The 25,616-nt window shown below is 46.1% G+C and overlaps 1 protein-coding gene across 3 annotated transcripts in view; it reads right to left on the reverse strand.

Annotated features, from left to right (window-relative positions):
* Positions 1-303: 303 nt before the first annotated feature.
* Positions 304-25,616, reverse strand: part of RAB11FIP1 (RAB11 family interacting protein 1) — a 30,961-nt gene continuing 5,648 nt past the window's right edge. The window contains exons 2-6 of one of the 3 annotated variants that reach the window (XM_047717076.1): positions 16,579-17,021; positions 14,571-15,375; positions 11,746-13,605; positions 10,872-10,980; positions 304-3,481 (exon numbers count right to left, since the gene is read on the reverse strand). In XM_047717076.1, the coding sequence (XP_047573032.1) occupies positions 3,263-3,481; positions 10,872-10,980; positions 11,746-13,605; positions 14,571-15,375; positions 16,579-17,021 (3,436 nt within the window). In that variant the 3' untranslated portion in view covers positions 304-3,262. Of the gene's footprint in view, positions 3,482-10,871; positions 10,981-11,741; positions 13,606-14,570; positions 15,376-16,578; positions 17,022-25,616 lie in introns of those variants that run through there. The other 2 variants (XM_047717078.1, XM_047717077.1) reach the window with 2 other exon arrangements.

Raw genomic sequence — 25,616 nt, forward strand, 5'->3', positions numbered from 1 at the left:
GCCAAGCAAAGGTGGCAGCTCTTCGCAGTGGGGACAGAGAATTCAACTGATGTTCTTCTGGTAAATGCCATGGTCCCTGCAGGCCAAGATGAGGCGAGTTGTCATACGGAAGGGATCAGAGATGTCCCATCCCCTGCAGGAGAAAGGACATGGGGACCTCTGGGGACGAGGCAAGGTGGAAGCCACAGGAATCCAGCTGAGGGATGCTCACGGGGTAAGAAACGCTGGTCACTCCCCAAGAGAGGTTTTCCAGGAGACAGAAGACATTTTTCTTGCATCCCCATGAAGGCACAGGCACACATCTTTGAAAGGTAGTACCATTTTATTTAGTGTTGTAGAAATTTTAGGTTACTTCTTAAAAACAAAACCAAAGAAGTTAAAAATTCCCAAACTCAAAAGGCAGGAAATCATTTTATAATCCAAAAACGCTGGGCGATCTTTCAGTCGGAGGGTGGAAGAGGTCAAGTTAGTAGCCCATATAACAGATCCTGAGAAACCAGAGTCAAGGTTGGTATGACTACCAGGAGGCCAAGTTCCCTACTGAAGGCAATTAATCTGTCAGCCTTGAGGGATCATTAATTCGTAGTTCTTAAGAGAAACAAAGACGATCGATTGGGAAAAGGGACTCAGGGAGGGAAGATGCTGCCTAATTGAACATTAAATTGTCTCTGGCCTTCAATTTGGTGTGTGGCTGTCATGGGTCCTCCCCCGCTCTGCCCTTTTGAGTTCCCACTGTTAGCAAAGCTGGAAACCACACAGACACAGACAGACACAGACACAGACACACACACACATACACACACACACACACACACACCCCTATTCATTTGCACACACCTCCCACTCAGGGTCAACGGCTCTTCCGCATGGTCAAGGGCAGGCTTTCTTGTTCCTCCATTCTGATGTGCTAACACACAGGAATAAAACAGAGGGCAGGAAACCTGTCAGAGTCCAAGGAATGAGATGATAGGAAATAGGCAAAGGATTGACAATGTTTTCAGGAGGCTGACCTCCAGCTGAAGTTCACTGCGAGATGTTCGGTATTTAACCTGATGCTTCCCTAAAGAACCGACCGCTCTTTCTGGAGGCAGCTAGGTGAGGCCAGGAAAATAGCTGCTCCCGCTTCTCCAGAACACAGCCTCCTCCCAGCGTGCTTCTATCAGGCTGGCATTTACAGCAGCTGGAGCCAAGCTCCTCACGTAGGTGGGTACGCGCGCCCTCCGACGCTCCAATTCACCAACCCCTGCTAATGGGTCAGGGAGACATAAACCCTCCCCCAGAATAGAGCCCTCACGGACAGTCATTACCTCATGCCCTCCAGGTTAGCTACTTTGAGAGGTACAGGACTGCTATGAATTGGATTTCTTTTTCCCCAGCATTGGTAGAAGCCAGACACCCTTGAAGTAAATTCTCCTTCATTCTCCAGAGTCCCCAAGTGGCATTTCAGAACACAGGAATTCACTCTTCTACCCAGACGTCCCTCTCAAATACTGACCGAGTTACACACCCGAGGTCCTAGCAGCAGATAGTATGTCCAGACCAAGCGCCTCTCGTGAACAGTGCAGGTCTCCACACCAGTTCCTCTAAGGAGAAATCCTTCGGAGCACCCCTGCCCCCAGTGCCCTTGGGTTATCACAGTCAAAATACATTTCTAAGTAAAACAAAACAAAACAAAAACAACCTATTGTGGAACGAATATATACACGTACATTTTCAGAGTGGAGGCGAATATACAATTCTCTTTCCAGGCACGTAAATAACTCTCATAGCACTACAAAAATACAAGTCATCTGGGAAGTTTACAGCTTCCACACTACTGTAAGAGCATTAAATAAAGCAGCTATAGATAATCAAAAGCTGATTGATCAAGTGACAGCATCACCCTTCAGAGCGAAGTGCTCTGATGTAACTAACGTTGCCACTAACATAAGATCCTGAAAAGGGCTCTGCTGCCAACCGTCTTGCCTCTTGCCTCCATAGAACAAGAACAGACAGAGAAGAGAGCCCCGAGCTAATAACTGTTGTTGCCTCAAACCCTGCCCTCTGCACTGGCCTGTGATCTCCCGCCCCAGAGACAGGTCAAGGTTAGGTAAGATTCTGTCACAACCAGGAGGGAAAAAAGCGAGCAACACGGAAACATTCTAATTCCAGTATTAGTTTCTGAACAATGAAACGACCTGAGGAGTCTGACTGGGGGGTATCATTTCAGAAACATCCTAGCTTCAGAAAAATAGGTGTGCTCTTCTAGCTTTAAAAATACAGCCAACCAAACTAAGTGTTACCTTCTTGCTCTTCATAACTTTATATCAAGGGTTGGGGGTGGAGTAGGGGATCACCAGGAAGTGTTGTGAGGAGATCAGGGAGCCAAGCAAAGGCACTGGGGCAATAGGCCACAGGAGTCCTACTGAGATCATTCCCTACCTCATGGAATCAAGTTAGTCAATGCTTTGGCCACCTGATCCCTTCTCAAGGCACTGATGAGGCCACTCCAGCTAGCAGGAGCCCGGCTACGGTGAGACTTCGACCAACCCCCGTTAAACGAGTGTGAAGTGACAAACTCCCTGTTCTGCCTCTCCCGTCTCCACAGGTGGGCCCTATGCACCGATCAGGAGCACACCGTAAGGCTGAAGAGTTGTGGCATTTAGAAAAGGCAGCTTGTTCCAAAATCTAGCAAGGCACACTCACAAGGCTTTCATTCTCCTCCCCCGCTTCGGTCAAATCAGTAAGACCAAGTCCAAGAAGCCCGGGAGGTTTACACGGTATCAAAACTTAGCACCTCCAGCCAAACGCCACCCTGAGCTACTCTCAAAAGCCAAGCAAGCACGTGCCCGATCCTTCTCATTTCACCCCGCACTTCACTGACAGGGCGGGGTGGCAGCGGGGGGGGGTATGTATTTTTAAATGTCAATATCGAAGAGAGAAAGTCCCAGTGTTAGATACATGAATCACCCAGCGCCACCCGAAACTCTGGGCCAGGAGCAGATCTTATGACCACATCTCCGGTCAGAGCATAAAATATTTAGAAGATAGTTAAAGGCACAGTGGCATTTAAAAATAAAACCCTGGGAATGTACAGTAAAAGATTCATTGTAATAATTAACCTGGCTTCAGTTGCTGGAACTGACTCTTGCCAGATAACAGGCAAGGGAGGCGGCTGGTGACTTCGAGCCTGTGTGCTGGTTATCAGGCCTACAGAGTCCTTGACCTCAGGAGCGGGTGGAAACGAACTCACAGAACAGTCTGGGTCTCCTAGGCTGACGAGTCACATCTTTCCTGCCTTTTTGCCGACCTGAGCCGGGACGCGGAGGATGTTGGGGGTTTCCTCCATGACCCTGACGAGCAGGTTGTCAATGTAGTCTTCCAGCTCTCGGACCTGAAACTCCTTCTTGCTTATCATCTCCTTCTGCTTGAGGACCAACTGGATCAGCTCATCATGGGTCAGCTGTGCGTATGCAAAGGCGGGGTCCGAGGGGTTGTATTTCTTCAGAAGGGTAGAGAATGAGGAGAAAAAGTGGTAAAGTCAGCAAAGAAGACAAATATCGAAAAGTAATCTAAAAGAGGAACATGTTATTAGCAATCAGTCTCCCGGGAATGTGTTTTCAGTTCAGGTGGGAAACCGGGTCATTGACAGTTTTCTGTAAAGGACCAGAGAGTAAATATTTGAGGCTTTGCCAGCCACATATGGCCCGTGTCGACCGTTCTTCTGTTGTTTCATTTGTTATTTCTGTTTTATGACTTTATAAAAATGTACAAACCGCACTTGGCTCCTAGGCTACAAACCCCTGGGTTAGACTCTGGATTTGAGGTTTCAGGAAATGTAACAACTGGAGGTCTCTGAACACTCTGAGCGGGCACAGCGAATTATGAACACCAGCTGAGAGACCCAAGCTAAGCTGGCCCATGAGAAAACCCTAGTGACAGAAGGTGTGGGAGATGACGCTCACCCATCCCCTCCCCAGGCAGCCGCTCATCCAGGACCGCCTGCTGCTTCCTCCGTGACACCCAGAAGGGGTCCAAGGAACGCTGAGGCACTGGCCACTCAGAGACCCCACCTGAAGTCACGTCATCCTCAAGACATATGCAGAATCAGAGCTAAGAGCCACGATGGCTCATCGTGCAGTCAGCACACTCAGACATCAGGGCGCACCCTCTGGGCACCCGGTGGCCACAGCCAGGGCTTAGCAGCCGTGCTCTTGCCAACAGCAGGAGCCCTAAGGAATGACTCCATCAGCATTTATAATCCGGGGTGACTGGAGTCCAGCTGCAAAGTGACCAGGCCCAAACCGTGAGGAAACCAAGATAAGGATTAAATGGAAAAGTACCATGTCGTACCAAGCCTCCAGCTGGAGAAGCTAAGTCGAGAGCGGAATCATCACTCACTCTTTTGACAACATGATAGAAGGCCCTGCTTAGTATAGTGGCGCATCGGCTGCCTACACCCTAGCCAGATATCAGAGAGAAACCCCATCGCTCTTATCCTGGCTCGGAAGGAAAGCACAGTGCTCACAGGCCCGGTTTAGAAGCACACACCGACATCTCCATGCACACAGCAGGTGTGCACCTAACACGGACTGCACAGAAACAGGTGAGAGGTTGGACTACTTTTTTGAGAAACCACTTCTCCCTTAATCTTTTTATTGTTTTAGTTTCTTAACTTGTTGAAGGTACACATTCCTCTGGACTTCAATCATCCCATTAGTAATTCTAAAACCATCTTCAACCAGAAAGTTGAGCTTCTGGAAAAGGACGCTAGGGACAGGTTGTACAGGGTGAATGCACTTAACATTACTGATCTGTACACTTAAAATTGCTTACGGTTCCTCGTGTACTGTTGCTGGGAAAGCGAGCTGGTGCAGCCACTGTGGAAAGCAGTATGGAGGTTCCTCAAAAAATTAAAAACAGAATTGAGGGCGCCTGGGTGACTCAGTCAGTTAAGCATCTGCCTTCAGCTCAGGTCATGATCAGGGTCCTGGGATCCAGTCCCACATCGGGCTCTCTGCTCAGCAGGGAGTCTTCTTCCCCCTCAGCCCCTCACCCTGCTCATGCTCTCTCACTCTCTCTTTCAAATAAAAAAATAAAAATAAAAAAATCTTTAAAAAACCAGAATTGATCCAGTAATCCTGCTACTAGGTATTTACCCAAAGAATACAAAGAAACTAATTCAAAAAGATACATGCACCCCCTATGTTTGTTGTAGTATTATTTACAAGAGCCAAACTATGGAAGCAGCCCAGGTGTCCCTTGACTGATGAATGGATAAAGAAGTGGTAAACACACACACACACACACACACACACACACACACACACACACAGGACTATTACTCAGCCATTTAAAAAAAAAAAAAAAAGACATCTCGCTGTTTGCAATGATGTGGATGGAGCCAGAGAGTATGATGCTGAGCCAAATAAGTCAGTCAGAGAAAGACAAGTACCATATGCTTTTACTCATATGTGGAATTTAAGAAACAAACCAAATAAAGAAAAAAGGAGATAAACCAAGAAACAGACTCTTAACTGTAGGAAACACACAGATGGTTACCACAGGGGAGGCGGGTGGGGGATGGATAGAATAGGTGAAGGGGCAAAGAACATACTTATGATGAACAGAGTAATGTATATAAAGTTGTTGAATCACTAAATCGTACACCTGAAACTTATATAACACTAATATGTTGTCTATGCTTGAATTGAAAAACATTTTTTTAAATTTTGGAATGCTGCAGATGATAAAAGTTTTATGTGATGTTTATTTGACCCCACTTTTTTAAAAAGGAGGTGCATGTCTGTTGATGGAGTCTATCAAGGAAAAAGTACTCTTTGGGAACAATAGCCCAAGAATAATGTCCTCGAGCGTTTTTAGATTGTATCTCTATCATACAAGGGTTTTATTTATTGAAAATTGAAATTAAAATTGAAATTGAAAATTGTGGAGCACATAAGGTACGGTGCAAGGCAGTTTGTGAGATCGAGAGATGAAGAAGCTGTCGGCTGGAGGCAGGAGCAGCAGGGGCTCCTCCAGAGTGGAGACCAGGTCCTTACAGCGCCTCACACACAAGGGCTTAGGGGCGTGGGAGTCCAGAGAGCTGGACAGCGAAGAGCCCTCTGCTACACAGGGGACTGGGACAGACTGCAAAGATGAGCAGTGATACCACAACTAGACTTTGAAGACGAGTTAAAATTAATTTTCCCCCGCGGTGCCTGGGTGGCTCAGTTGGTGAGGCATCTGCCTTTGGCTCAGGTAATGATCCTGGGGTCCTGGGACTGAGGCCCATGTCGGGCTCTCTGCTCAGTGGGGAGTCTGCTTCTCCCTCTCCCTCTGTACTCTCTCGTTCTCTCTCAAGCAAATAAATAAAATCTTTAAAAAATTAATTTTCCCCCAAAATAACAGAATTGTTTTCACTATAAGGGGAATATTTCTTCATAATGGAAAATCTCAAATACAGAAGAGGGAAAAAATTATTACCTAGAGCTCCAACACATAACATTTGGGTCTCTCCTTCCTTCCTTCCTCCCTCCCTCCCTCCTTCCCTCCCTTTCTTTCTTCCTTCCAAATTTTATTTATTTATTTGACAGAGAACACAAGTAGGCAGAGAGGCAGGTGGGGTGGCGGGGGGAAGCAGGCTCCTTGCTGAGCAGAGAGCCTGAGCAGAGAGCCTGACGTGGGACTCGATTCCAGGACCCTGGGATCATGACCTGAGCTGAAAGCAGAGGTTTTAACACACTGAGCCACCCAGATGCCCCGGGTCTCTTATTTCTTCCTTGGCTTCTTTATGGTATGTTTTACAACTTCAAGCATCATGCAGAATATGGTTTTCAAGCATTTTAAAATTATTACTTTCTGAGCATTTTCCCCTCACTAAATTTTAACAAAAATCATTTTTTTAAGACTATTTACTTATTTCACAGAAAGAGGGAACACAAGCAGGGAGAGTGGGAGAGGGAGAAGCAGGCTTCCTGTCGAGCAGGGAGTCTGATGCAGGGCTCAATCCCAGGAACCTGGGATCATGACCTGAGCCGAAGGCAGACACTTAATGGCTGAGCCACCCAGGCACCACCTATATTTTTTGGTTGGTTTTTGTTTGTTTTTTTAGCAGAAATCATTTTTAATGGATGCTTGAAATTTCATTATATTTTACCCATCTCCTTTGTTAGATATTTAGGTTTTTTCAGTTTTCACAATTATATATAACATTTTTATTAAGATGCATGAGCATAAATCTTGGATCACATCTCTAAAATAGTTCCTTAGGATAAATGCGTGGGGTTGAAAAGGGATGTACGCTTCATACCTTGCAAACTATGAAACAGCTATTCAATTTGGATTTCATAATCCAAAGAGGAAAGTATGTGAGGCTTTGAAATCATTAGGCAATCCTATACATGTGATGACTTAAAAATTATAAAACAATCCAGCATTACAGAAAGTGAACAACAGCCATGGCAAGGAAGAGGTACAAGGAAAATAACCATTAATTCAAGAAAAAACAGTGCCCATTGTCACATATTTCCTTCCAGGATTTTCATATTGGATGTTCCCACCATAGTTGCAATAATAATGACGTATATTCAGATCCATGTCTGTTTCCGTATTAACAGGACAGATGATTTTTGGATCTAGTTGGCTGTATTATTTTTAAATGGAAGTATTAAAGCCACCTGGGTAAATAATACACTCCCTTAAGTTTCAAATAATCTAAAAGCAATGGAGGTCCTGAAACAGCAACCAAAAAACAAACAAACAAACAAACAATAAAAAAACCCCACCCAAACAAAACCCAAAACCCATTATGGTAATGATTCAGCTAGCTTTTCATAACTTCAGCCAGGCAGTATCTTTCCCTAACCTCTCTCTCACTCTGCCACATTCCAAAGAGTAGTTACTTTTGTAAATATTATTTACGGCCTAGTACAAGGCACCTGTTATATGGGGGGCCAACAAGAGTCTCTAAGAAACTCTCCCTCTTTGCTCAAGAGTATTTATTAGGTATGGTCCATGGCCAAGTGCTTTGTAGCAGGCAGCCAGAGGGGGCAGTGGCCGGGCTTACAAATCATGAGCAAAATAACCAGCAGTTGCCTTTGTTTTAAGACAAGTTATTCCCTCAGTCAGGGCCAGGAGATAAGCCCCTGATTAAATGAGCTTTGAAGAATAAATAAAATGGGAGCCAAGGGTCTTGCTCACTTCCCGAGAGCTGGCTGTTTGTTTCTCTTTGGAGCCCAGCTGCATCCCACAGTACAAGGAAGAGGGGATGGGAGGCTGCTCCATGACCCTAGCTTTCATTACTGTCCCTTTTATGCTGTTCTTTTGCCTGGTTTCCTGATAAATATCTTTAAACCCCAGGAAGGTATGTGCTGCCTCTTCCCCACACCCTCAGAGGCCCACCAAGCTGAGCTGGCAAGTTATGGAACATTTCTAGGTAAGGGCTAATTAATACACAGCAGGCACATCTGAAAATGATGCTCACTTACCACTGACCCCAGCACCACACAGTACAAGGGAAGAGAAGGCAAAGCGGCTAGAAGATGCTAACTTGTTCGCAGTAACCATCTGTGGCCTCTTTCCCTGAACCTCGGGTCCAGCTTTCAGGAAACCTTTTGCCCAGCTCCTGATGGCAGAGATGCAATGGAGCCCAGGTGATAACAAACAAATCAGTACTTTAAAAACCCTTGCAGGGAAGGTGCCTAGGTGGCTCAGTAGGTTAAGCGTCTGCCTTGAGTTTGGGTCATGATCCTGGGATCCGGTCCCTCACTGGGCTCCCTGATGAGCAGGAAGTCTGCTTCTCCCCCTCCTCCCTGCTCATGCTCTCTCTCCCACTCTCTCTCTCTCTCTCAAATAAATAAATAAATACTATCTTAAAATAAAATAAAAATGCCTACAGGAGTAAAAGAGAAGTGAGCAAGAAATTTTTATTCTAAAACCACAAAGACTACTTGATGTCTTATAGTGCACTGGATTGTAAAATGTCTCACTGAATGAAGCATCTAGATGCCCTGGACTAAAATAGAAATAAAGTTTATTTCTACTGACAGTGGTCCCCAGTAGTCAGTCAGGAAATTCCTCTTCACATATTTGAAACTCAACACAGCCTTGCCCACCAGACCCTCTGTAAATCATTCTCCCTAGCCCAAGTGATAATGAGTCAAAGACCAGAGGTTTGCCAGGAGGCAGTGTTCTAGATTCTCCTGATTTTAGAACCAGAAAGGGCAGGATGGAGATGCTCCAAAGCAGAGATCATCTGAGGGGCTGGTTTGGTTTGGCTGGTGGGCAGGAGTTTTTTTTTTTTTTTTTAAAGTTAGCCCAAGCTTTTGAAGAGAAGAGATCCTCTAATCAAGAAATACTCTTCCTGGAAATTTAGCTTAGGAAGGGGAAAAGTTCTATGCAAGAAATTGTTGACTGTAGCGTTACTCATATTGAAAAACAGAAAATAACCCAAATATCCAATAATAAGGAAATGGTTAAGTAAATATGAGTATAACCATGTCAAAGAATAATTACATAGCAACAAGCAAAAAACGCTTATGATCTACTAATAAATGAAAAACAGACTGGAACAGTGTTTCCAATGAGGGGGATGGAGCTGGAAAACTACCATTTCGCCACTGCCATATTCACTGATGGATACGAAAGACTAGGAACAAAAGGGCGCTGAGGAACAGAATGCTTACATGGCCTGACATTAACTCCCCACAAACTGTATTGTATTGTAAAGGGGGAAACAGCATCGATTGTAAAGGGGGAAACAGGAACTTTATACTACAGAACCTCATGGGCACCGCCTGAAGTCAGTCATCAGAGTTAACGCTCCCACTACCGTGACAAGAGGATATAATGTGCCTCCTTCTACTATGCACCGAGAAGGACGCGTGATTTGCACGGTTAATTCCTGCCAGGAATGCATGACCTCAACCAAACCAGGAGGAGAGAGCAGACAAATCCAAACAGAGGAAAATTTCTACAAAACAACTGATCTAAAGTCTTCGAGAATGTCAAGGTCTTGAGAGACATCAAGAAGGCTGGGGAACGATTCCAGGATAAAGGAGCCTAGGGAGACATGGCAACAAAACGGTGGGAGATTCTGGATTGGATCCTGGAATGGAAAGAGAAACAGGAAAACTCACGAGACAACGGGTGAAGCTCAAGCATGGGCTACAGATGAGAAAAGAGGAGTACACAGGACTTCAAATGTCTTGATCTTGATTAAATGTCCTTATTCTTGGGAATTACACGCTGAAGTATTTAGTGGTAAATGGGGCATGAGGTGGGCAACCCTCCAATGGCTCAGACAAAAAAAAAAAAAAAAGAAGAAGTATGTCTATACAAAGAGAGAACAGACAGGGACAGGGAGAGAGAGGGTGAAAACGATAAAGCAAATGTGGTAAAATGTCAACAACTGATGAACTGGGATGAAAGGTTAATAGCAGTCCTTTGTACTATACTCGCAACTTTTTTTTTAAAGTTTGCAATGATTAACAGAATAAAGTTTCAAAAAAGTGTATCTAGGCAATGATGACAAGCACAAGAATTTTACATTTTTGCCAAAAGATAAAAAAGGATACATGGGCAAATGAAAATATCTGATTAGACTGGACCAGCCAGTGGGTGACATTTTCTTCTCACTAAAAAGCGGCCCCGGTGTCAGTCTTGTTGCTGGAGACCCAAGCAATTCGACAATGACTAACTCTAAGGGGAGCAGTAATAGTCCCCTGGGAAGTGTAGGGGCTTCCAAAGATTATACGAAGACATAAACGTATGTATGGTCAAGTCGTTCCCGGCCCTACCTGCTGCCCAGGAGGGTCTACATAACGGTGACTCTTGAAACGGGTTTTTTATGGACCCCTAACTAGCACACCTACTTCTTGGAGGAGACATACCTTCATCGCAGTTTCATTGGTCAAGTTCTCGCTGATGATGGTGGCGGTGCCCAAGCTGGAGCTGGCAATCTTGGTGGCTGTTGTGTTCATTGGCTTCACAGGGTGAAGTCTAAAGAGAAGGGGAAAGGATCCTTAGACCTTCGGTAGTGACAAAAGCGAGACACCGTCCACCTCACGGACGGCAGCCGGTGAGACAGACAAGAGGGCAGAGTGGTGATGCGCTCTCCGTATGTCCAGTCCGGCAGATGCCGGAGTCCCTGCGGAAATGAGGGCGGTCAGCACGAGGCAGCCACGTGCAGGCCCACCATGCGCACCGGAAAGTTAGGTGTCCTGACGTTCTCACCATACCCTTGGTCTCATTATCAACGTCAGAAGAACACTAAAGCCAGCCTCTTATTCTTGAGGCAGCTAAAGCCTAGGACCCACACCAGTGCAAGGGGTCCTACAGAGCCTCCCGTTCCTCAACAGTAAAGAAAGTGCCAGGAACAAACATGCCAGCTTCACCTCAAAGCAAGCTCACAACACTGCTCCGTTCTACCACTCTGCCTCAGCTGGTTTCTGATGCTGGGAAGATACCGGAAGATGCAGTTTCAGAGCCCCAAATCTGTGCAGAACAGTTCCTAAACCATCTGTGAAGACTGTCCCAGTGTTCTCCCTACAAATGCAGGGGTGTCCTGAGGAGGAATTCCCACCCTGGGGGTTGGGGGGGGGGGAGACCCTTTGCAAACAGGCCCTACCAGCAAACTGCGTGGCATATGCCATCGGGATAGCCGTGCACTTAGAAAGCCATCCACCTCAGCAGGCAAAAGGCAAAGGGTTGGGTTATGGGGTGGGCCTCACTCCCATGGACAAAACGACCTTCCCCGACTCTCACCTGTGCTTGGCTGACCCCGTTCCCACGCTCGGCTGAGCTGAGATAGGAAGTGTCTCTGAGGGTGAGACCCAGGCCTGAAGAAGCGGCTTCCTCTTGCCAGAACTTTCCACTTTACCAGCGGGACCCTCTGCTGTGGCCTTTTTTTGAGATTCTGCTGTACTGGTGTGGTGAGTGTCAGCGTGTGGGTAGCTGGAGAAAGAGCGTGTAACAGGAAAGTTCTCAGAAAAGGAGGGACTGGCTACAGGAGAATCCAGGGCTGGATCAGGAGGCGGGCTTGGCCTCCCATTTCCCATCAGCTTTTCCCTCTCACCGCCGCCAGGACATGGCAGCTGTTCATCCGACCATGAGCTCTTGCCAAGATCTGGCTTATGAATTCCTGAAGCGGCCGTTGGCTCTGGAGAGGCTGCCGCAGATGTTTTGGGTGCTTTTGACCCGGGGTCGTGTGGACCCTCTGCAGGCGCCGCCCAGCCATCTGCCTCACCCCTCGGCCCCTTTTCCATCTCAGGATGGACAGGGGACAGGCTCAAGGAGGAAGGTCCTCCTTCTGGGGCTGCCACCTGGGCTGTCTCTCCATTGTCTTCAACCTGATCCACTCTCTCATCATCTGATGCCACTTCAGGAATGGAAGGAAGGGTTAAGCCCAGATCAGCCACGACTGGAGAGTTAACCCCTGGGGTAGAGTGAAGGCCACTCAGGGGCTCGGACAATAAACCTTCGTGATCATTGGCTTTGCTCTGATTTGGGGCCATGAGTGTATCTTCTGGCTCAATCCTCAAGAGCGGAATGTCTTTCCCTGAGCCTGCTTCACTCATGGGGGCTTCTGAGCCCTTCTCCTCGCAAGACGGGCTGGGAAGGGGGCCTGCCACGGAAGCTGGCACACCACACTGTGCTGCTGGGGACACAGCTTCCCTCTCTCCGGCCTCAGCAGACTCCCCGTCTGACGCATTTCCAGCGGCGGCTCTCTCGTGTGTCAGCTCCCGGGGATGGCTTCTGTCCTCTTCCACTGACCGAGCGGCCTGCTCTACCTCCTCTTGTGTAAAGAGCTGCTCAGAAAATGACACGTGCTTCCTGATTTTCTTTCGGCTCTCACCCACATTCTCTTCGTGTCTCCGCATCACGGAGCCAAGAGGGGGAGCGGATTCTCCCATCTGAAAAGGGGGCACCGCTTCCGTCATTGCAGAAGTCATGCTGTCTTCCTGAAGGCTGGTCTCCCCAAAGGACACAGACGGACTCTCTGAGTCTGTGCTTGCCCTCATCGGATGCTTCCCCGCTGGGCTTTCAATCTGGTCACTTTGGAGTGAAAGGCCGAATGTTACTTCTTGGGCCTCTTGAGATGAAGGGACAGAGTCTCGTTCTGAGGCAGGAAACCCCAGAATTTCTTCATGGTGCCCCATTTCAGACTGCTTCACAAGAGACTTTTCTGAGTCGTTACCAACAGTGCTGTCTGGGCCTATCTCACTGGTCTTCCTCGTGGGAGAATCTTCAGTCCCTTTACATGCTGGAGTGGGTAACTTTCTGGAAAGTGACCCCAAGACACCAGAAACGGTCTTTGGAACTTGTATTAAACTCTCCCTTGGCAATTCTGCCTTAAGGGGCAAAGATGGTTCTTCTGGACTGGCCTGGCCCTTGTCTGTGGAAGGCCAGTTCTCAACCGGCGTGGATGTGGAAATGGGAGCCACTATGGGAGATGAGAAAGAGAAGACAGAGGGAGATTCAGAGGACGGTGTCTCGGCACCATGCCCCAATTTAGAAGGGACAGGTGTCTGGCCAGAACTGGAAAGAAGAGCAGAAAAGAAGACAGGAGAGTCAGGGGAAGAAGAAAGCCTGGCTGTGGGTTGAGCCTCTGGAGACACGTCCAGTCTGCAAAAAGGACAAAATAAAATCTGCAGGTCAGTTGCAGATGCATCGTGAGAGGCAAGAAACACAAATAAAGTTGTTCCAAAGGGGCAAACACTTTTATATGGGGGGGGCCAGTATCTTAAGAAGTTAAAGAAGAAACATCAATTACTTAAGGTAGGAAAGGGACACTTTTATCACCACACATCTGCCACACAAAGGGCTTGTTGCAACAGAAACAGAAAGCCCCAGGTAAAGCAACAGTCCACGGCTGCTTTTGGTGATAAACAAAAAGCATCTACAAAGTTCGAAGCAGTAAAAGATGCCCCTCCGGGCAATGGGCACTAATTCTGAAGAGGAACAGTCTGCGCGTGCGTGTGTGTGTGTGTGTGTGTGTGAAATCAGAGTACATAGAATCTCAAAAAAAAGTCTCTCCCACCCAAGACCACAGAAATATTGTTAGTGTGACTGTGAGTCAGGCTGAAAGCAGAAAGCCCCCAGTGTTCACTCAGGCTCTCGCAACTAGATGTACAATGGCCACGCAGAGAACGGGCACGCTTGGGAGCGGACCAAGGGGCCCCCGCGCCAGCACACCAATGCCAAATTGCAAGGAGGAAAGATATCATCTGCCTCGAAGGGAAATCCGTGATGAGGACTCTAAAAAAACACATGTTCTGCACACACCACAACCAGAATCTGGTATGCCCCGCTTGGAATACTCGGAGTTTGCCACAAACCAGGGCTTTCCATGCGGGCGGATCATCCTACCGACAGGGGGCAGACTGTACCTGTTGGCAGCGGGGTGGGACAGGGGCCCATCGCAGCAATCTGTGCAGGGCGGGCCAGCCAACGGGCTGGTAGAAATAACTCAGACCACTGAATGCTTGCCATACACAGGTACCACCCTGGATCCCCAGGCAAGGGCTGCTCCAGCAGCAGACCTTTCTGATCGCCACGAACAGCCCCGCATGAGGAAGGCTGAGACTCACCGAGGCTTGACGGCTTTGGTCTGCGGAGCCCGTGCAGAGCCCACGGGTGGTGCAGCTTCCGACTTGGGCTCTCGGTCGGCTTCCGGTTCTGTGACCTGCACTTCCTCAAAGGGATTCAGGGATTTACCCCGTCCAGAGACGACAGCCAGAGTGTCCTTCTCAGTTCTCTTCCGTAGGCCTTCGTCAGGCCCCGGCCGGTCATCCCTTGGTCGGACCTCCGGCAGCGGCGCACCTTCCTTCTCCTTCCCCAGGACGGTAGGCGGACTTCCGCCCTCACTGCCCTTAGCCACGTCCTTCTTTCCCGTCACCAGAGAAAGCAACGAGGACTTCTTGTTCTCCTGCTTCTTGCTCTCTTTGGTTTCTTTTGTGGCTTCTAAGCTCACAGGAGCCGCGCTCTCCCGAATATCCCCACTGCCCTGCGGCCGGTAGGACGGCAGAGACATGGTTTTCAGAGAGTCCTTGGTGGAAGACTCAGAGAACCACGGTTCGGAAGACACGGCCCCTCCATCCCCAGGCTCCTTCCAAGACCGAGGAGCCAGGTTCTCAGTGGAGGAGAACAAATGCTTTTTCCTGAAGCCCTGGGGGGACGGGGAGGAGGAGGGGGTGCTGTCCTTGGTCTCGCTCTTGGCTTCCGGCTGCTCCATGTAAACATGGTTCCCATTGATACAGACATTAGAGCGAGAAAGGACGTCATTCTTAGACCGAAGGCCGCCAAGAAAGGAGAGTCCTTCCTTCTTGGGAAGGCTGAAATTGATCTGGTTCAGTTGCTTAGCATCCGCACTCCCTGTTCTCTTGTGAGACATCACTGTGGGAAGAAAAACAAAGATTAAAAGGAAACAAGAAGTTAAACAACTGGTTCACAATCAGAAGGGGGTGCCCATCCCTCGTGTCTGAATGCATTTCTGGTTCTCAGCATGGGAATGTGTTCCTGGCATCTAACAGGGGGAGGTCAGGTATAGTGCTAGAGATCCTAGGAGGCATGGGGCAGCCCCTACAAATGAGCCCCAGCTACCAACAGTGCAGAGCGGAGGTTGAGAAACCCTGCATTAAACCAATGAGAAGGGCAGGATCTGGCCAACAGTAAGGTTTGGTCATTGAAACTGAAGTTCAAATCCACAGTTAATTCACAGATAAAGGAACTAGATTCCTCAGCTTTCACTAAGGATAATTCCCATGAAGGTTTAACACATTAACAGGATCTCAATAAATACCTGATGAGTTAATAAAATGTCAGAATTACTCCAAGGTTCCATGATTTTACCCTTAATTTAAAAAAAGAAAAGAAAGAAAAGGCCTGGATACATTCATTCTGTTAACTCCAAAAGCTTTTTAAATCTACATCAGTTACAGAGATAAAACATTCTCTTTTTGGGGTGCCTGGGTGGCTCAGTGGATTAAAGCCTCTGCCTTCGGCTCGGGTCATGATCCTGGTCATGATCGGCTCAGGGTCCTGGGGTCGAGCCCTGCATCAGGCTCTCTGCTCAGGAGGGAGCCTGCTTCCCCTCCGCTCTCTGCCTGCCTCTCTGCCTACCTGTGATATGTCTGTCAAATAAATAAATAAAATCTTTAAAAAAAATTTTTTTTAGTCTTTTTTTTTTAAATTTTACTTATTTATTTGAGAGAGAGGGAGAGCACAAGCATGGGGAGTGGCAGAGGGAGAAGGAGAAGCAGACTCCCCAGTGAGCAGGGGACCCGAGGTGGGTCCCAGGACCCTGGCATCATGACCTGAGCCAAAGGCAGAGGCTTAACCGACTGAGCCAGGCATTTTAGAAAAGGAATTTGTACATTCTTGGGAACCAGAGGGCTTAAAAAGAGAAGCCTTTCTGACCAAGACTAACCACCATCATGGCTGTCATCACCACCATCATGACCATCATGACCACCATCATCATTTCAGTAATCGAGGAACTGAATTAAAATCCTTCTCTTTAAGATTTGCTTCTTCTCTCTGAGTGCAAAGGGGCTAAGAGAGAGAGAGAGCCCAAGTAAGAAGGAGGAGCAAACTTACCATCTGAGGCAGAGGGGGAGTCATCCTCATTGTCCTCATCCTCCCACCCGGACTGAAAGTCTCCAGGACGAAGCAGCACTCGGTCTGACTTTGAAGTAGGCAGGACGGACATGGACTGGGAAAGTGGCGTTTTCTGCAAATTCGACTTGGAAAACAGGGTCTTGATCTTCGATTTCTTTTTCTTGTCTTTGGAAGGAGACTCATCATCACTGTCAGCGGAGGGTGTCACACTGGGAATGATGGCTGAGGCGGTGTCGGACGCACTATCCTTATGCTTCCCCTTGATCTTGTCCTTCAGTTTCCCAAATGGATTCCGAGACTTGTCTTTCATGGAGAGGTCAAACATGCTAGCAGTCATGTTGTTTCTCATAAACTGGATGTCAACCTCAATTGCTCCTCGCTCTTTATCCTTCTTTCCGGGTTTGGATTTCAAGGTATACCACCTACAAGGAGAAAGGCTGAGAGGTGATCTTTGAATCGAAGAGCCTAAAACAACGTTCAGCATCCCCATTAACCAGCTTTTCTTCTCTGTTACCACCAACCTCTCACATATATACATTCTTGGGCTCTCTTCTTTGGAATAGAGAGGGTGGGGTAGGGGAATAGGGGCAGAACTTGCAGTTTTGTTTTTGAGAAGACACCCACTAGGGAAAGACAAAATCTGATTCTGTACTTAATGTACAGTCACTTAAAATCTTGATTTAATAACTATTTCTAACAATAAAATAAGTCAAACAAATATTCCATCCAGTCATTTCCTGTGACTGGTATTTTCCGCCAACAGGGTAAAAATGCAAAGATCACACACAAACAGTTAAGAAGGCAGAATGCAAATTTACACATACATCTCAGAAAAAAAAAAAAAAAAAGCAAGCATTTATAGAACAGTCCCTGTTGGGGAATAATAGAAAATATAAGACAGAGAAAATTTTTTTTCCAAAAAGAATGAATTACGCCAGTCACAAAATGACAAACATTGTGGGACACCTGGGTGGCTCCATCGATTAAGCATCTGCCTTCAGCTCAGGTCATGATCCCAGGGTCCTGGGATCGAGTCCTACATCAGACTCCCCGTCCAGTGGGGAGTCTGCTTCTCCCTCTGCCTGCTGCTTCCTCTGCCTGTGCTCTCTCTCTCTGACAAATAAATAAAATCTTTAAAAACAAATGTCATTGTATGATCCTACTTATATGAGGTATCTACAGTAGTCTGATTCATAGAGTGGAAATGGTGGTTGACAGGGGCTGGGGGTAGCAGTGAATGGAGAATTAGTATTTAATGGGTATAGTTTCAGTTGGGGAGATGAAAAAGTTCTGGCCAGGGATGGTGGTGAGGGGTGGCATAACAATGTGAATGTACTTAATACCATAGAACTATACACTAAAAAAAATGATGAAAATGGTAAATTTTGTGATGTATATTTTACCACCCTAAAAAAAATTAGAAACTGAAAGGAAGCATTCTTTCCTACCTTATTAATCCAAAAAAAAGAATATTTCAAACATTATCAAGTATTTCAACTGGTCGTTTGCAAACTGCTTGAAGATATGGCCAATATTCTATCAGCCCAACTCTCCTGCAAGACGATGTCAGAAAAAGGAAATCTCCCCTGGGCATTTTCCATCTGGGGAACTGCAAGAACATGTGGCTGATGAGTAGCACGACCCCTACAGAGCAGAAAAGTCTGAGTGCGTGGCCCACTGAGAGCCATCCCTAGGGTTACCGTCAGACCGAGAAACCACATTTGGATGTTCTGTGTCGTGACCTACTTAAGAGCTGAGGGCCAGGGACGTTAAGGAAATGATAGGTTTCCTCAAACGAGCAGTTTCCTCTTTCACCATCAGCCAGTCTGCTCGCAGGGCGGAAGGCTGCCCCACTAGCTCAGCTGATTACACACTGAAAGTAAAGGGGCAGAGCGAAGCAGACACCTAACACTTAAACAGCGCCTACAGCATACCCAGCACTGTGCACGCTTAGGGACACCCTCATCCAAGTCTCACAAGACACTGAGGCTCACAAGTGCAGTGATTTGTCCAAGGTCTTGCAGCTGGTAAAGGGCATGGGCAGATTCTGAGTCAGTTCTGCCTTCCTCCAAAGCCCCTACTCTTACACCAAAATTCCTGCTTTGCACTCTCTTGACTCATCTCCCCTTTGCAACATACGAGAGGAGGGCTCAAACTTAAATTCTTTTGGAGGCAAGTTTAAGCTTCTCATTTAAGAGTCCTATCAGAAGACAAAAAGAAGTGTTCTCGGAAGAAAGGGGGAAACCCGCCATGGCTGGCCACCCATCATAAATCATAAGATTACACAGAAAGTCCAGTGTGCCAAGTCATCAAGAAGAACTTAGACTGGATTTTTAAAAAACACAGCCAACATCGGAGAGGATGAGGTGAGCTATGATTCTGGACCTTTAGGGGGAAATCTTTTATGGTTTTTAAAACCACAGGCCACAGCTGGAGGTGGGGGGCAGATGCAAGGTCTTTCTACACAGCGTCACCCCCGCCAGTCTGGTGTCTTTCCAATCTATTTTCTAAGACTTAGCCTGGAAGCGATTGCATGTTTGTCATTTAGACACCAGAGAATCATTTGTATTTTCCTCTTCGGACAGTCACGTGGCTCAGTGGTCGCCCTGGTGATGAAGGGTGGCTAGCTTTTGTAAATTCGCATTGCAGGCACCTGGAAAGGGGAAGTTGCTGAAAGCTGACTGCAGAGCTCAGATGACCACACTAGCCGCAGGCAGTTTCACCTCTTCACCCTGGGGAAACAGTGGGTCAGGCCGCCTCCCCAAGCTCTTCCCTGCAACTCAGTCCCTTAGCCTCCCAGGGGATGCAGAGACGACGTTCAGAGCAGGCTGTGGACAGCTCCTGGGACCAGCCTGCCTCTCCAAAAGTATCAGCGCCAGTCTGTTTGTTTTGAGTGACACCACAACCAATTCTAGAATCCTCCCTGGGGGACCTATTATTACCTGATGCATAGGTTCAGTCCTGGGCACTAAAGTGGGATTTGTTTGGGGAACCTCTAAAACCACTAGGAGGTGAGAACAGATGCTTCATCAACTGTTCCTAAAATTTATTTTTACAGGCAAACCTAAAACCAAATACCAGGTAGCCAGGAAGGGGCACAGGCCTATTGAAGGATGTGAAAAGCAGACTGAAGCACAGGTAAGCATCTTATGCAAATGTTCAGAATTTTTTAAAAATCCGTGCCGGATTTATTAAAGCTGGAAAAGAAGACAGGAATTGTTTCTTCTAATAGTATTACCCTCGTCATTAAAAATTCAAACCGTTTAAGCAAGGGTTCTTTCGGCACATGCATAATTTAATGATAAATGAAAGCCATGATTCATGAATGGCTCACCCTAAGGAATCCCAAACCAGACACCTTTGCAGGTTTTGACCTTCAAGCATCAATTTGATTCTAAGTGTTTCTATCCATTTGGTTTGTTGTTGTTGTTTTTGAGTTTTAATTTGTTTTTTTTTTTTTAGCTCACTTAATTCTACCACCTCATAGAAGTAGTTCATAAATAATGAAGTCCCAGCATAGCCACACAGCCTGTGATGGCAGAGTGGGTGTGTTCCAGCATTACCATTCATGAAGGCCCAGAAAGCTGGAATTATCTCAGAAATCAGGGCTGGGTTCATTTTCCTAGTCCAAAGGGCAGAGTACAGGAAGAAAACCATCATCCCAAGGTAGTGAGTTTGTTTTTAAGCCCATATTCTGGAAAAAGTCCTGCAACCAATCAAGGAAATCAAGCGGTCCCTTCTATAATCAAATAATTATTTTAACTTATAATTAAAAACCCAGTTCTTCAAAAATCAAAAGGATCTCTGAATACACGGAAAGTTGACAGAAGACTTATATATAAACTATATTTTAAAGTAATAATAGGCATGAAGTAAAAATTCAAATTATGCAAAACAGTACAGAATGAAAACTTCAATCTTCCTACCCCTCTACCCCCCTCACTCAAGTGATGGTCCTGGGCATATATAGGCAAAAATGCCTATTATCCAAATAGGCTGCCCTGCTGTTTTAGAGTTTTTTGGGTTTAGGGTTGCTTTTGGGGTTTTGAGTTTTTTGGGGGGGAGTCAAACACAAGACAAGGTAATAGCTCAAAATATAGAAAAATTCAATTATGTCTTCTATCGCCTGGATCTGCATTGTCCAATCTCCTGGGCTTTTAGGCTTTTAAACAGTCATTTTGAGAAGAGCTAAAATTATCCAACCACGGCCAATCGACTCAACCAGTTGGCTTCAGAGCACACCTTTTCTCACAGTACGGCTCAAAAGCAAGGAAAGCTGATCACAGGGGCCTTCCATCGGAATGTGGCAGGGTGAAGGCAGCGTAGTTCTTGCTCTTGGGAAATGGAAAGTCTCACAGCAGTGCAGACTTTTGGGATTATACTCGTAAGGGACTGGCTGGTATGTGTCAAAAATAATCTTTCTGCAGTTGAAGCAAACATGTTTTTCCTTTAAAACATTCCAGAGGGCAGACACGAACAGGGAAAAGATGGCTTCAAAGATACAGTTCAAACATTTTTACATAGCAGGCACTGGAAATACAAAAGGGCCAGATTCTGCCCTAAAAAGCATACCATACCCTCAGGTGGGAGCAAGAGCTCAGGCTCACCAAACATCACAAGTGTTACACTGGAACCATTGGTGCCTTTTCTGACTTTGAAACTTGAGAAAATAATTAGACATGGGAAGATATGCCTGCTAAAGGGTACAATTTCATCCCAAATAAGGACTCGCACACAATCAGGGTCCTCAGCAAAATTAAATCCTTTGTGAACCACCTACTTAGGGGCTCCAGTAAAATGAATACTGTATTATTGTATTAGACACAGGGGGCTCCGGAAAGGGAAGGGAAGAAAGACCACGAGCTCTACAAGTGACTTCAACATTTTCATGTGTGTAAATTTCAAGGGCTCCTTGTCTGTGGGTCCAGTCGGGACCCCAGGGTCAGATGTGGGCTACCCATTTCCCTCCCCCTGCAAAATCTCTACCTGACTTGTAGTGTGAGTCACCCGCGTGGTAACCAAGCATTGTGACACAGGGGATTATGGCCTCGGGTGAGGGGAAGAAGCAGGAAGAACAGAACAGCACCTGCTGTGGTGTTTGACCCAAAGGACACTCTCAACTGTTCTCAGGTGAAGAATTTTTTCAAAGCAATTCATTAGTTGGCTCCGCCAGGGAATCAAAATAAGGCTGAAAATCACGTGGGGTTAGCAGCTGAGAACATCTAAAAGGTGTTCTGGAAAGGGGTGAGTCCAGATGGGTGAAATGTCTTGAAACTTCGCTTGGTAAGCCTAGAAGCAATGCAGAGCAAACAGGGACGGAAATGTTTATGACCTATAAAACATGTGTGGTGTGTACCCTACAGAGGCTAAGTAGTTTAACAAGTTTTGTGATTGCCCCTCAGTAGCTGGTCATCATTGCCTAACTCAGAATACCTAATGACCGATGGGCCAACCTTGCCTCCTCAGGTGGCCCTCTCTGCCCATTGTCAACATCTTGGAAGAATTGTGGTCAGTCATGAGAGAGGCAAATGGCTAATTTTTTTTTACCCCAATCCCTGAAACAGTCATTCGGGCAGCGCTGAAAGGCTATCTGTAGCCACCAAACTGAATCCTAAAAGCTGGTAAGTGCCAGGCTCCAGGACAGAGAGAGAGAAAAGCCGGCTGAAAATGCCTCGGGTCCTTTCCATATTATTTGCTCTATGGAAATTCTCTTAGAAAGTGAGCACAACAGGTTACAGAAAATTTTTTGTGAGGGCGCCTAGGTTAAGCATTTGACCCTCGATCTCAGCTCAGGTTTTGATCTCAGGGTTGTGAGATCTAGCCCCATGTTGGGAATGCTGGGCAGGGAGCCAACTTCAAAAAAAAAGAAAAAGAGAAAGAAAAAGAAAAATTGTTAATTTTTTAAAATGAACTCACTTTCATACTAATCTGATCTTTATAACCTTTTAATGTATCATCTTGAAGCCTTTTTTCCTAGACATTTTAACAATCACTAGCTGAGACACTTTAGGCAAGTTACTTAACTTCTCTGTGGCTCAGGCACCTCCTCTGAAGCAGGGCTAAAAGCCCCTACCTCATCCAGATATGATGAAGATAACACCACCTAATGCATGTCAAGCGCTGAGAACAGTGCCCAGCACTTAGTAAGCATTCACTAAGTGTTAGCTATAACCCTTACTCAGCTGTAACCAGAGCAGACGTGCAATTTTATTCATAGTGTGTTGTACATTATTGCCCTCCAGTCTTCATACCTGCCACTTCTAAGGGCTGCAAGACCTTCTTTGAAGGGCATATATACTGTGGTTTACCCATTCAGAGAGTTCTCAGAAGGGAATTTAAGATACTAACATTTCTGACTGGCTGTACTCCTTATTATCCGACCTTATCCATCAAATCTGAACAACAACGGTATGCATGTGAGGGAGGAGGAAAACAGTTACAAAATCAGTCTGTATGACATCATTTCTAAAATTAAGAAGTATGTAAGAGTTTAAAAAACACCAGGATCGGTATGGATTTTCTGTAACTCACAGAGAGATTTACCAACCCTCAGATACAACTCTTCAGCATGGACAAGAAATAGAGGGCTTCCAAACCTTTGTGGAGAGAGAACAGGACGGTATGACTGACTGAAGTATCAGGATCAAGACCTGTGTTTTGTTTTATTTTATTTTATAAGCGTTATTTTTTAAGAATTTAAAAAAATTTTTAAATTTATTTTTGCACGCGGGAGAGTGCACACCCCTTTTGCACGTGCTCCCTCGTGCTCTCTCTCTCAAATAAACAGAATCTTAAAAAGAAAAGGAAAAAAAATCAAATAAACAGAATCTCTAAAAAAATTTAATATTTAAATTTTAATTAATAAAATGATTTTTAAATTAGAAAAAATCAACATCTTTTTAAACATGGACGAGTACCCCTCCTATAATCATTTCCTTGTCAATTTGTTTTTTTACTTGATCATATCTCAAAAAGCCACAAATATTAATATTCTACCATCAGATCCCATATCTCACCTCTTGCTCAATGGGTCTGTCAAAGACAATCTCCTGGCAACCACAGGGTCCTTTATCACCCGCACAAAGCGACTTTAAGAATGGGACAAAAATGAAGTGGCCTGGTTCCCCATCTCTTGACCAGGACAAGAGGAAACAAACACATCCTAGCATAAGGGACCTACCAGTCCACTCCCCCAGCACAGACAGATTCGTACTTCTTCAGTGACATTTCCTGGCAAGGAAGCAGAGTACCAATGATTTATCTTGTAATCAAGCTAAGACCCAAGAAGGAAAGGTGAAAAAAACCCACATTTTTAAATCCTGTTTTAACAACCAAGGCTTAGTAAAAATGAGAAGGGCCACTGACGTACCAGGAAAACCCCACAATACCAGTGTTAGAGGGGGCAACACCCCAAAGACGTATCCAGGGGCCTGGCCTGCGCTGGGGCCCTTTGCACAGGACACCCATTCTTCATGATCACAAGAGGCCCTTTCAGACCAGGCCTTCTGGAAGCCTTAATTGTTCTACCTAGCTTAGCCACCTCCTTTCTCATAAAAGAGTATTTAAAAAGTGAAGTGCATAGCAGCCACACCTCTAGAAAAATTTTTCTGGGATTCCTCATAAATGCCTCCCCTCCACTCCATACAAAGGCCAGCCTTCAGGAAAGGACACTTAATTACCACTGCCTTTTTTTCTCTCCACAGCCACATTCCTAAATGTGTCCCTTGGGGACACCCTGGAGACTAAAATCCTTGATTTTTCTCTAACAGATTATCTACAGACTTCTCCCTGCAGGAAAGGAATCTCTCATCTCATTAGTAGTTAAAAGCAGCTCCTTTGCCAAAGGCGTGGTTAGCAGAAGGTAACCTGCTTCATCAGTGTTAAGAAAAGGACTGACAAACAAGCCACAGCCAAAACTAAGAACCGTTAAGAAGCAGAACTCTGCCTTCATACCTCAGTTGCCCCTGGTCTTTAATCCACTGGGCTGAACCTAAGATTAAACCTTTCTCCACATCTTTCCAGCAGACCGCCAGTGGCCCTGTGCGAACGGAGACCTCAACCAATCATCACTCACTACCCCGCTCGCTCACATTGATGTTTTGAGCTCCTGCCCTGGGTCACACGGCACAGCACAGGACCAAAGTGGTCCCCGCCCAGCCAAGGGAAAAGCAGGCGAAGCCAGGCTTGGTCTCCTGAGCCTGCGTGCTTTTGTGGATCGGGCCGCGAGATCCGAATCGGGCCACCTTCGGGGGGGCAGTTCTTGCTGCCAAGTCTCTTCCAAAACATATGATCTTGGCAGGGGACTGATTTTCTTCAAAGACCAATACAAGGATCTGGGTGTTGATGTTGTTGGAATTCAAAGGCCCTGAGGCTTAGAGATCTGCAAAAAAAGGCACAATCAAAGGCCACCCAAGGGGACTGCTCAGGGAGGAAGATAAGGCCTGAAATGACCTCTTATCACTTTCTCCAGTAGGCCAGGGCTTCTTAATCCCTCTGGAGCTAAACCAGAGCTGGGGTCTCCAAGATTATAGGGCACGGACCACAGTTCTCTAGGATGTATGGCAACTAAAATTGTAGTATTTTAATAGATATCTGAGATTACTGTTAAGGGGGAAAAGAGTAAGGTCAACAAATCCGTGTTGGGGTAGGTGACATTTTAATGAGCACATGTATTGCTTTTAAAGTAATTAGGACATTTTTAAGTTAATCACTACAATTAAATGACATATCAGATACTATTTCTAAAAACCTCCCTCTGATGGTAGTTACAGAAATAGAGTCTTTGTAATCAAAGGGAAGTTTAAGCAAAGTGAAAAAGGCACAAGACTCCTTTGTACACTTACCTTCCCTAATGTGCAAAACATGTACATGGGTGACTTACTTGCCTCCAGAGTTTTATTTTTCACTTATGGGTTTGTTTTCCCTACTGTTATATATGAGTTTTTCCTTTGCTTAGTCCTGTATTCCTTGAAGCAGTGACTTCGTCGGCTATGTTAGAGCACACCAGGGAGATTTCA

Source organism: Lutra lutra, chromosome 2, assembly GCF_902655055.1.
Source record: "Lutra lutra chromosome 2, mLutLut1.2, whole genome shotgun sequence".
In the NCBI taxonomy this organism is placed as follows: domain Eukaryota; kingdom Metazoa; phylum Chordata; class Mammalia; order Carnivora; family Mustelidae; genus Lutra; species Lutra lutra.